The sequence below is a fragment of the Thamnophis sirtalis genome, unplaced genomic scaffold (assembly GCF_051295495.1).
Source record: "Thamnophis sirtalis isolate CommonGarterSnake01/CBP01778 unplaced genomic scaffold, rThaSir2_p1.2 scaffold_3, whole genome shotgun sequence".
NCBI classification, from domain to species: Eukaryota; Metazoa; Chordata; class Lepidosauria; order Squamata; family Natricidae; genus Thamnophis; species Thamnophis sirtalis.
Window position 1 is genome coordinate 58,064,740 of NW_028261383.1, and position 12,611 is coordinate 58,077,350.

At 34.8% G+C, this 12,611-nt stretch overlaps 1 protein-coding gene across 3 annotated transcripts in view; it reads left to right on the forward strand.

Annotated features, from left to right (window-relative positions):
* Positions 1–12,611, forward strand: part of IFT122 (intraflagellar transport 122) — a 77,833-nt gene that overhangs the window by 26,850 nt on the left and 38,372 nt on the right. For all 3 annotated transcript variants that reach the window (XM_014059145.2, XM_087708934.1, XM_014059143.2), the window contains 3 exons: positions 2,722–2,862; positions 4,195–4,248; positions 9,162–9,323. In XM_014059145.2, coding sequence (XP_013914620.2) covers positions 2,722–2,862; positions 4,195–4,248; positions 9,162–9,323 — 357 coding nt within the window. The remainder of the gene's footprint in view (positions 1–2,721; positions 2,863–4,194; positions 4,249–9,161; positions 9,324–12,611) is intronic.

Consider the following 12,611-nt stretch of genomic DNA (forward strand, 5'->3'; position numbering starts at 1 on the left):
GTACAGTAAGCACAGAGGGCTTTGTACAGGTAGTCCTCAACTTACAACAGTTCATTTAGTGACCGTTCAAAGCTACAACAGAACTAAAAAAAAGGACTTATGTCTGTTTTTAATACTTATGACCGTTGCAGAATCCCCATGATCACGTGATCAAAATTCAGACACTTGGCAGCTGACTCATTTATGACGGTTGCAGTGTCCTGGAGTCACATGATTTCCTTTTGCGACTTTCTGACAAGCAAAGTCAATGGGGAAGCCAGATTCACTTAACAACCATGTTACTAACTTAACAATGGCAGTGATTCACTTAACAACTGTGACAAGAAATGACACAAACTTGAGCAAAGTTCTCTGTTTCACTTAGCAACATAAATTTTGGGCTCTATTGTGGTCGTAAGCTGAGGACTACCTGCATTATGCCTAGTTATGAATATTTCAACCAGACATCTTACTTACTCCATGAAACTATGAATTCATGTGAAATGATTAATACTCATATTTAGTATTCTTTGTTAAAAGAATACTAAACCTTTCTGCTGAACCTTTCGCTTTACATATGAAAGCATATTTTGTGTCCATAAACAACTGACAAGAACTAACAGAAGATATTTCAAACGTAACTGCTTTGAACATACAAGGATGTTATTCTTAGAATTTGGATTTTACTTATTCTCTACTTGTTTTTTATTTAAAAGAAAAGAAACCGAGGAGATATTGCAGGCCTTAAGAAAGGTTTGGATTGAATCTGGATTAAATTGGTTTGGCTTAAAAATAGTTCAGTTAGGAACAAGATACTGCTTTGCAAAAATTACTGATGACTCAGAAGTAAAGGTTTAGAAACATTTAAAAGTGTATGAAGATACCTGCTGTAAGACTGCACAGCATTTTACATTCAAAGACAGATAGGTGCTATGGAACACACAGGTGATGTAACATTAATCTGCAACTCTATAAAAGAAATGCATCTTTTCCTGGAATTGCATTGCAATCCTAGAAAGCAGCACAATTCTGGAAAAAGGCATAGCTGCTTTAAAGGGTCACAGACAAACACTATACAAATGTCCCTATGTATTCCAAAAACCCTGTCTTTAAATTCCAAAAACTGCACAAGTGTCTTGGATTATATTTATTACTGCCATTTGTTAATAGAATATTTTTCTCCTTTCTGCATAAGCTGTTTGAAAAAGTTGGGAAATCTTCTATAACAGTTTTGATAGAAAGGTGGAAATATATGAGTATGATGCCTCCTGTTGTATAAACAGAATTCTATTCACTCATTTTTGGATGTAACTTAATCTTGATAAATTTGATAAAATTTAGCAACCCTCAAATAATTTGTAGACAAGGAAAAGTATGTACAGTGATGCTTTAAAAGTTTGTGACCCCTTTTAAATTTTCAATATTTCTGCATAAATACGACCTAAAAGATAATCTGTTTTCTACAGATCATAACACATAAAGCAATCCAATTTACAAAATGAGTCAAAAACATTGTGCAGTACTTGTTCATTTATTTATTGAAGAAAATGACTCCAAATACTAGATGCATGTTAAGTTTTGCAAATCATAGATAAAAGCATCACACAGAAGATAGTAAAATTCAGTACAGATGAAATAAGAGAAGGCAGGATGCAAGAAAAAAATGTTGACTCAATGGACTGCATTTATATCTTCCCATTCCACCAATTTGCTATTTCTTTCTACCATCCTATATTATAAACACCAGGAACAGATTCTGGGCATGTGGAAGAGGAACAAAGATTTCATTCCATTAACAGATGCCATTTGATCATTGAAACATATACTTAGTCTCTATTAGATTAGATAATAGTCAGACTTTATAAAATTAATTCCCTGTTATTGCTTAAATAATGGACTTGATATAGCACAAGAATGATAGGGTGTTTGATAAGAGCAGTAAGGCAGTAAGTGCAAAAAATATGGACATAATTATGGGTTGGTACCATCATGACCGTAAGGGAAGAGAAGATTAAAATGGATAATTATGTGGGAATCATTTTTAAACATTAAAAGACTGCCGTAAATGAGGATAGAGTAATTACATTCTGTTGCTTGTATGAAGAAGAAAACAAACTGCCATCTGTAAGAACAGTTTGGCAAAAGAACAAAATCGCCAAGGGATAACGTTGTGGAATAAATTCAGTTTTTTTTCTATAAAACTCAGTTTGTAAGAAACGGCTGTCAGAAATATGTTTTCAGTGACAATTGTTACCAGAAAAAAACTATCCTGATCCAATGAGGCACATAAAACAATGTGATTTACTATTTCTAAATCTTGGCAGAAATGGATAGTCAAATATGCATCCAGGATTTCAACGATGTACAAACTACATCAAATGTTCTAAGCTGCCTGGAGTCATCTATTTGCAAGTTGGGCAGCTACATATATTTGTTTAATAAAGAAATAAATCTTTGCATTCTAATATGTTTCAAGTTTATATCTGTAATCATTGATCTAGCTAGTGCGACTGATTTCCTTAAGTTGATTGAAGGCTTTGGTTGAGTTACATAATTTTACATGCAAAAGAAATGATTGTCATATGATTTAAGTTTATTTACTTCACTTCTGATGGGAAGGGCAAAAAATCATTTCACATTTATACTCATATAATCTGATATGAATGTGATATTGTGCCTCTTAATATTTGAAAACAGAAGTAACATCTCAATATTTTATTTTGGTTTAAAAAATATTTGCAGTCAGCACCTATGTATCAATACTTGGAAAGAAAACTGTTCAAAGAAGCCTATAAGATTGCTTGTTTAGGTGTAACTGATACGGATTGGAAAGAACTGGCTATGGAGGCTTTAGAAGGACTTGAATTTGAAACAGCCAAAAAGGTAAAATTTTGTCTGAGCATTTGGATCTTCATTAATTTCTGTTAATTGATAACTACTATTGTGTCATTATGAAGTATGCATTGTACTTGAATGACAAATTATTTTTTCTAAATTTAATTTTACATATTTACTCCTCCATTCAGCTTCCCTCCGCAGCACTCATGCTGAACATTCACAAATGCCTTTGCCACAACCTTGATGCAAAAGAAGAGGATAATTCTTCCTCCTTTCTTATATTGCAGGGAACATTGCTATATGGAAACACAGCCCCTCCTTTCCCTTGGTCATTTTCCTGCTTCCCATCCCTCTCCTATATTCTCTGGAATCTTGCCAGTCTTTTGCCCAGGTGCTCTGACCAAGACAAAAGATTATCTGTTTGTATGTTTGTGAATGTGTTTATATATACATGTGGGTTTCCCACCCTTGTCACAGAAGCAGTGATTGTGAAACCCCCAAATTTCTTTCTCCTTTTTTGAAAAAATTCATGGTGTTCTATGTAAACTGGCTGATTGGGATGAAAGGGGGGGTGGACCACACTTCCATCCTTCATTACATCAATTCTGATTGCAAGATGTCAAGTTTCCAACACTATATGAGCAGTGCCAAGTGATGGTGGTGGTGCTGGAAGTAGCAGGGAGGAGGGATTCAATATTTGAGGAGGAAATCAGTCTATTTGAATAAGTTTAATAAACTTTTTTTCCTTGCTTCCAGGCCATGCCTTGTCCCAAAGGTGCTTTTTGTCAAGAGGCAACTGGTTTTTCTTTGAAGAAATTTTGCTTCTCATCCAAGAAGCTCTTCAGCTCTGGCTGGATAGTGGGGAATGAAAGGATTTATACTCCTTGCAGACAGCTGGTCATTTGCATTCTTTTAGCAGGTCATTAAGGTCACCTGGAGGTTTATCTGTGTCATCAGGGTCACCTGAGTGGTGCAAATGGGTGCGGAGCCTTCTTGGAACTGTTGAAAGGACTGTGTTGTAGACTGGAGATAGATGATGTCAGTTCCCTCTCCCTCTGTTGAGAGAGGGTTGACATAGATGGCCTCTTTTACCTCTCTTTCTAAAAGAATGCAAATGACAGGCTGTCTGTAAGACTGCAAATCTGCATAATTCATCTCTCATGTAGTGGACTCAGGCAGATATTTGGTTAAAAACTACATTTTGTCTTTTTTCTTTTTAAAAGGCGAAGAACATTGAACATATAGTAAATCTTAGCGACTACCTCTAACATAATTTTTGTTTAGTATTCGTAATAGTTGCAAGATGTAGGGAACTGATTGATTATTTACTATGCATGATATTATATTGCTGATATATTTCTTCCTGTGTTTCAGTAGGCGTTTACCAGAATGCGAGATCTTCAGTATTTAGAACTCATAAGCAGCATTGAGGTAAAAAAATTTTTTGACAATGTAAAGATGAGTACAGAATTGACCTAGTAGAATGTTGAAGGGGGAATAGGTATGTTCAAGAGGTTTTTTTTTTTTTAAAAAAAGGGAGGAGTGTAAGAAAGTTCTGATCTGTAGTAATGAGGGATACATACAAATAAAACAATAAAAAGAAGAGGCTTTGAAGGATTTTCTGAAGCAGACAACTGACCACCTCTATTCTGTCTGCCATTTTTCTCCCGGGAAAAGGATTGCTTTTCATTCCCATGAATGATTACTTCTGCGTAGCTGGAATTTTTTTTTCTTCTTGTAGAGGGTAAAAGAAGGAGGAGAAAGGAGGAATTTGACAGTTTTCTGAATTAAGTACTGTAGTTTTTGATACAGAAAACACACATAAGAAAAGAATATAGGAGTTGTTATGCTGGGTGGATAATTGTGGTAAAAGAGGATCTCTGTTTCCATCTTCAAAGTCAAGAAAAAATTATGTGTGGGACAAATTCTGAATGTGGAGCTGATTGTTAGTGACGATATTAAGTATGCTTTAAATCACTTTCACTAAGTCATTTGACTAAAGTCTTACGTATTGCAGTTTTTGGCAGCTTCGGGATAAGAGTTGTAAAATACCCAAATAATTGAGGATAAAGGCTTACAAGTTGGATTCACTGGTTTTTTTTAATGAAATATTCTTAGTTCTCAGTGCCTTTCAAAGGACTGAAAGATACAGGCATACTTAACAGTGAACAAAATAACCTAGGTGCTCCACAGATCTATTTTCCTGATTCTTAATGACAAAAAAACAACAATCAGGTGAGATTGTTGAGGCCATTGCTTTTAGAAGACTGTGATTGTCCTTAAAGTAGCAGTCCACATCACTTGGTAATGATAATGCTTATGCATACTAACATGGTATATATGCATAAAAATTGCAGATGATTTTATGTTATGATAAAAACCTACCTGTGGATCATTCATTTCACAGCAGGTCACAACAGATCAAGATTTCCATTTCTTTCACTGGGGAGAATGCTGGTGTTTGAGGGATTTTGTAAAGTTCCTTCAGTTTAGAGGAGCGTATAATCCAACAGTATGATTCTTAATTCTTTTAGCAATAACACTTAGACTTATATACTGCTTTGCAGTGCTTTACAGCCCTCTCTAAGTGGTTTACAGCATCAGCACGTTGCCTCCAACAATCTGGGTCATTTTACCGACCTCGGAAGGATAGAAGGTTGAGTCAGCCTGGTGAGATTTGAACTGCTGGCAGTTAGTAGAAATACCCTGCAGTACTGCATTCTAACTACCACGCCATCATGACTGTTTTATATTCCCAGTTGCCTCCAGTCTCTGGACTCAAGCCCCTCCTAATTTCTAATTCAAATTTTCAGTGTGGATGGGGAAATTCTAGGGTGAAGAAAAAAAAAAACCCAAATAGTTATAATAGCCCATCCAATGTTGCATTTTTCTTGTTTTGCCGTGCGTTTGAACAATAAACTAATTTATAATGTTCTCAATTAAAAATGATGAAAATTTCTATGGGGTTGATTGCCATAATCACAAACAAACAATACAGTATCAGACAGTAACTGTCAAATTTAACATACACTATAGTGTTTCTAGGGATGCGGTGGTTCAGTGGCTAAGACACTGAGCTTTTTGATAAGAAAGGTCAGCAGTTTGGCGGTTCGAATCCCTAGGGCCACATAATAGAGTGAGATCCCGTTACTTGTCCCAGCTTCTGCCAACCTAGCAGTCTGAAAGCATGTAAAAATGCAAGTAGAAAAATAGGAACCACCTTGGTGGGAAGGTAACAGCATTCCGTGCACCTTCAGAGTTTAGTCATGCTGGCCACATGACCACAGAGGCATCTTCAGACAGTGCTGACTCTTCAAAATCTCTTTTCATCTCTTTGAAATGGAGATCAGCATCGCCCCTTAGAGTCGGGAACAACTAGCACATATATGCGAGGGGAACCTTTGCCTATAGTGTTTCTAATTTTGATATGGAGAAAGCAAAGCCTCTTTTGATTTTGATCTTGACTCCTGATGCCTTTATGGACACGTCAATGAAGTTTTCTTTGAAACAGCATAGAAGTGGTTTGTCTGTCATGGTTGTTTCTCGGTCATTTGTTTCTCAACAGTTCTGTTGTTTTTCCATGTCCTGCCAGAAAACCCATTATACTTTACATGGTTGAAGGATATTTTAAAAAGAATTCTTATTGATATCTGACAAATCAAATACATAAATCAGCCCCCCCCCAAAAAAGTTCTGAATGTCTTAGATCCTAGAGGAAAATGGAAATTATTGCTAATTTTACTTTAGTGGTTACCCAACTCTAGTGGACTCTGAATGTGCACGGTGAAAGTAGAAGTTGTTTTTAGGATTGGGTTTTCTTTTCTTTTTTTGGACAACTAAAATTGGTTGACATAAGAGGGCAATGAGGATACAAGCCTGGTGGATCATCATTTTTATCTTAATGGTTATTTTGGCATTCGTCCAGGAACACTGTTTGACTGTGTCAAACTAAGCCATGGTCACTTTCAAGCATGAGTATTTATTTTCTGTTCAGAGTTCAAGTTATCAGCCACAGTTGATCTTAGGAAATAGTTGTTAAACTCCTGGAGTCTTGCAGTCCAGTTTTCCACTTGGCTATTGGGTGGCATGTGAGATTAAATGAGAAGGATTGGGATCAGGGATGTTGTTCCACCAAATACTCCATAAACTTCTGTTTATTGCTGTTCCAGTCCCCATGAAGCGCTTTCAAGGGATTGAAACTGAACGTTGTTTTATATCTATCATTTAAATCATGCAGACCATTTATGTTTCATAGTACATGGTGTTGATCTGCAAAGCATCAAATCTTCTTTTGTATTATACTCTCCACTGATGAATGTGTCAAGTGTTTCTGATATATAGCTGCTCCCTCCCATGGCTGTTTTTTTTTTTTAAAAAAAAAAACTTTAAAATATGTGTGCTCTGGTTCTTTTAAAAAAAAGTTTTTAATTGTTTTTGTTCTCTTAGATATTTCCATTTTAATGGACTTATTTTAAAATGGTCTAAACATGATTTTGTGATTTGGCATTCATTTTAACACGTTTGTATTATAACTCACCAGGGAAAGATCATAGTCAGGAACATGATGGTAAATAAATAAAAACATCAAGTGTATTAAATGGAATGTCAAACTAGTTTTTGTGTCTTTAAAAAAAATTGGATGGCTTAAACTCTTTAAATCCTAGTTTGTGAAAAAGGCTTTCTTAGTTAGTCAATAATTTTGAATATTTTTCAGTCCTTCATGCTCAGTCGATTAATACATGGCATCACATATCCGTGTGGATTGTATTTCTTTTCAGATTTCCCCTTGGACTTTGTTGTAGATAGAATCAGCATTTCACAAGGGCAAATTGGCTGGAAGAGTTATATTTGTCATTACTGCGAATATTGCATTGATGTTATTTCTTAAGAGTTTAGGTTTAAGGGCCTGATCACCTATTGTTCTGCATATCATTTATATGAATACTTTGTGTGTGTGTGTGCGCACGGATACACATACATGTGCTGGGCTACAGTCCATTAATCATATGGAATGGACTATAGACCAGCACTTGTGCATGTGTTTGTGCATGCACACACACATGCACAATGTATTAATATAAATGATGTGCAAAGCTATTGGTGATCAGGCCCTTATACCCTAAGAATGAAACTGTAATGAAACTGTTAATCTCAAAGGAACAGAGATTTAGACAATCTCTGAATTCTTTTCTTGAATCAGTATATTTATTGCAATTTAATACCTGAAAATGCATGTTTTGGGTAACAATTCTATTTATATATTGCATACCCCTTTTTAAAAAGGCAATATATTTGTGCTCCATTATTTTTTGCCCTTTAAATTTTATCTATAAAGAAATGAAAAATGTTTTCAAAATGAAATTAAGATGTTATAATAGGATATCAAATATTCCTCTAGTCCGTGAAATGTTTGATTTCTGCTCTCTTTTTGCCTTCATTCATGTTTAATTTCTACTCTTAGTTCAGGTGAACCTGTGGCTTTATTAATGGAAGATTTTTTTTATCCATAGTATTCAGATGTGATGCAAGTTAATATTTAATAGGATTGTGACTTCAAATGAGTGGATTTTAAGGAGATATATAGGGTTCTAATAATACTAAATGTCAACTCCCATCAATCAGCCTTAGTAGCATGGCTAGCAGAGAGAAAAGCTGGAAGTTATGTGAGCAATTTCTGGATGGCAACAGATTTTCAGCAGCCCTGACTTAAAGAAGTTCACAAAAGGACATTTTCCATTCACTCTCTCCACTGCAGTCTTCCAACAGCTTCCTAAAATTATTAGGTCTAGTAGGTTATAGAAGACTTCTGGGAGAAGGGAATCACTAAATGCATAATATTTATTCATTTTGTTAAAGAAATAATGTTATGGATGAAATCCTTTGAAATACACAAACACACACACATACACAAACATAAATATACATACGTATATTTGTGTGTGTGTGTAAATATACATACATAAATATACACTGTGACATGTGTGTTGAAAGTATTGTTACCTTATTAATAATATGTTAATTAAAGGTGATTTGAATTTTCTTATAAAACAGACAGATGTTTTAAATAAGATTTTTTTTTGCATTTTCCTTATTTTTATAGTGGGGTGTTTTACGGGTTTTTCTGGAATGTTACGGGTAGGTGAAAAGAGCTGGAAGACTTAGTATGAAAAGCTTTCAAGCAGTGCTGTTCATGTCAAAAGGTCTAAGTTGGTTTATATGCAAGTAATCAGTTTAAAAGCTCTGTGAAACATAGCTTAATATTTTCAGATGCTCTAGCCTGTCATGTTTCCTGCCTGATTATGTTCACTAAACTATTTCTGTCCTTTATTGTTTTATTTTTTAAGGAAAGGAAGAAGCGTGGTGAGAACAACAATGAACTGTTTCTAGCAGAGATTTATGCCTACCAAGGAAAGTTCCATGAGGCAGCCAAGTTGTACAAAAGAAGTAGCCATGAAAACCTAGCCCTTGATATGTACACAGACTTGCGCATGTTTGACTATGCAAAGGTATGTGTGCGTTTTTCCCTGGGTGTTTATACTTCCTTGGACTTGGTGTCCCTGAATCAAGCTGTTCGGTTCTGTTACACACATCCTCTTTTTCAGAAATCTCAAGGAATAACATCAACCCCCAAGGATCAATTTGATGGTGTTATTGTTTCTTACGCATCATGTAATATTTGCCTCATGTTATAGCATGTCTATGTTGCAGTCTATTGCCGAGGACCACACATATCAGAGCAGCATTGTCATTTTAAACTTCAGTTTAATAAGGTTTTTCCTTAGGAAGGCTAGAAGCCACACTCTTTTATTTTTGCTGCCAAAGACTTTAATTATTGTGGTCAGACCAGGATTTTGGGTGTATTTGAAAGAGAATTATCAAGAATTATGTAGCACACATTTCCACCAAAAGCATGCGGCCTTTTCCTCCTAAAGAATTCAGTGGTATATATGTCTTTTAATTATTATATATGAAGGATAAATTTTATTATTTTAAGGGAGCATTTATTTTACAACCAGGAACTTAAGAAAAAAAATAAGACCTGAAATATTATTATGCTCACACTTTTTTCTTCTTCCATTCAATCGTGTCCAATTCTCAGAGGCTGCCAAACAAGTTGCTGCAGTTTTCTTGGCAAGGTTTTTCAGAAGTAGTTTATCGTTGCCTCCTTCCTGGGGCTGAGAGAAAGTGACCAGTCCAAGGTCACCTAACTGGCTTTGGACCTAAAGCAGAACTAGAACTCATAGTCTCCTCGTTTCGAGTTTGATGCCTTAATCACTACACCAAACATATACTTTGTACGCCACACAATTGTTTTTTTCAAGACAATAGGTACATTTTGTCCATTTAGGATACTATAATCCAAGCCCATCCATCTTGAAGCCTTCCATATATGTCAGCATAATCACAGCTCTCAAAATTCTCATAAAGCAGATAAGAAAAATAAATCTCTGCATCTTTGCATTGCTTAATTTTTGTTCACTTTCATCTTATCTTGGTATGTATAAACAAGATTCGTCACCAATCATAATTCTTAAATCTGCTGGACTTTGTAAACTACTTGAAAGTACAACAATCTATACCACTGTAAGCCTAACTAAAAATACTGTACAAACAGGAATTACTCTGTGGTCCTCTGCATTGAAGTTTGTGATAAACAGGCATTTTTATTTCATTTGAAGCATATTCTCTATAGTTAAGTGAATAAAGTCCTAGATCTGCATACAACTGTATGTATGTAACAGACTTAGATAAACTGACTTTGTTTTTCCTGAAGTATGCATAAACCAAGATGGAATTATGCCCCATTTCAGTAAACTCTTTGGGGCAATGAAAAGTATTGTATTTTAAGAAAAGAATGGATCAAACATGTATCCTTTTTCAAAAAGTATATAAAATATATAAGATAGATAGATAGATAGATAGATAGATAGATAGATAGATAGATAGATAGATAGATGATAGATAGATAGATAGATAGATGATAGATAGATAGATAGATAGATAGATAGATAGATAGATAGATAGATAGATGATAGATAGATAAGATTGATACATAGATAAAAGAAAACTTTTGGTCAAAAAAAATGTGAGGAAAGTATTGATGAAAATGCATAATTACACAAAAGTATAGCTAAACATACAAGAGTACTTAAAATCCTAATATATCTCATATAGTATTGCAATAACAATTTTGAATAAACAGTCTCTGCAATGATATTTATTTCCTGTAAATAAGATCTGAAGTTGTTTTTATGTATGTCTGAAAACTGAATTCCCAGGGACAAATAAAATTGGATGGTATTTGAAAAATGTGACAGTTTTATGTGCGGTTGAGGGGACTTGGGAAGTTTTCCATGATATTTTTCTTATCAGAATAAGTAAAAAAGCTGTCTACTGGATAGTATCACTCATTAAAGATTAAACTTATCCATTACTGAACAAAAGCATTTCCATGTACACACATAGATTACTGAATTTTGTTCTTAGGGGAAAAGAAAACTCTCATTTGAAATGCAAATTGCATTTATATATTGGAATAACATTTACTTCTTACAAATTCCTCTTAAATTAAATATTTGGCTTAAAATTGGCAGGACTATGTATGGTGATACATAAATTTAACTCATGAACTAGAAATCTGCCATTATGCTAATATTTGAATGTTAGCATTTCTAATGTCCACTGAAATTTTCCACACATGGGTAAGCTTCCTTCAGCTCAGAAAACTTGTGGCAGATATGTTTAGCATGTAAAATGAAATATTTTTGGATGCAAATAAAGTTTCCATATAGGAATGATTGATATTCCTATTCCACTATTGATGCACTTTATGTATGCAAAACTGAGTAGTGAATTGGGGATATTATTTATTACGTATTAAGGAAAAAGACAGTTTGACCATTCTTAGTATTTTTCATTCTGCAGCTTTAATCAGAGCTGCAATTACTGCTGGATAATTATATCAAAATTTACCTGTTCTTTCAAATTTTGTATCTTTATTTATTATTACACCAGCTAGTCTTAGACTGCTGGAGTTCTAAAATCTATCTCTTGAGATGTAGTAATTATAAATATCTCTGATCAGTGGGATATTCTTTAATCTAGATACAGTTCGAGAAACTACATATGCATGTGACGTTATTTATTTAGCAATATTAATCACATATTATTTTCAACTCACAAATAATTGCAATCCATGAAAGAGACATTTCTCCTTATAATTCAGTTACCAAATCCAATTATACAAGTAAATATTGTGTCTCATTTCTTTATTTAGCTTCCTGACAGCCAAAGAAAGGCGAATGCCCTTTTTAAGTGAACCACTTAGAATATCAGATTCTTCTAAGCCAGCGGTGTCAAAATCGCATTGTCATGGCATCGTCACATGACGTATCGTAATTTTTCCCCTTTCACTAAACCGGGTATGGGCGTGGTCAGCATGTGACACATCCGGCACATGACGCATCCAATCCACGAGGCACGAGTTTGACAGCCCTGTTCTAAGCAAAAATATTTTCCCCCCAAAAAAGTTTCTAGAAATACTTGGATTAGAGGTACTCCATAAGGTCATACATGGTTAAGTCACAGGGTTCGCTCCAATGTTTTAGCAAGCAGTGCTTCCCATCTCATGCCTGGTTATGGTAGAGACAGCATTTGAGTCTTTAGCATGCTCTTGTTTTTGAGCTACTACCTTTTGAGGAAAAAATATTTCTCCCCACCGTCCAGGACTCTTCAGAACCACTGTCAAAGGAGCTTGAGTAAAACATTACGTTACCCTGAAATTCATGGGTCAG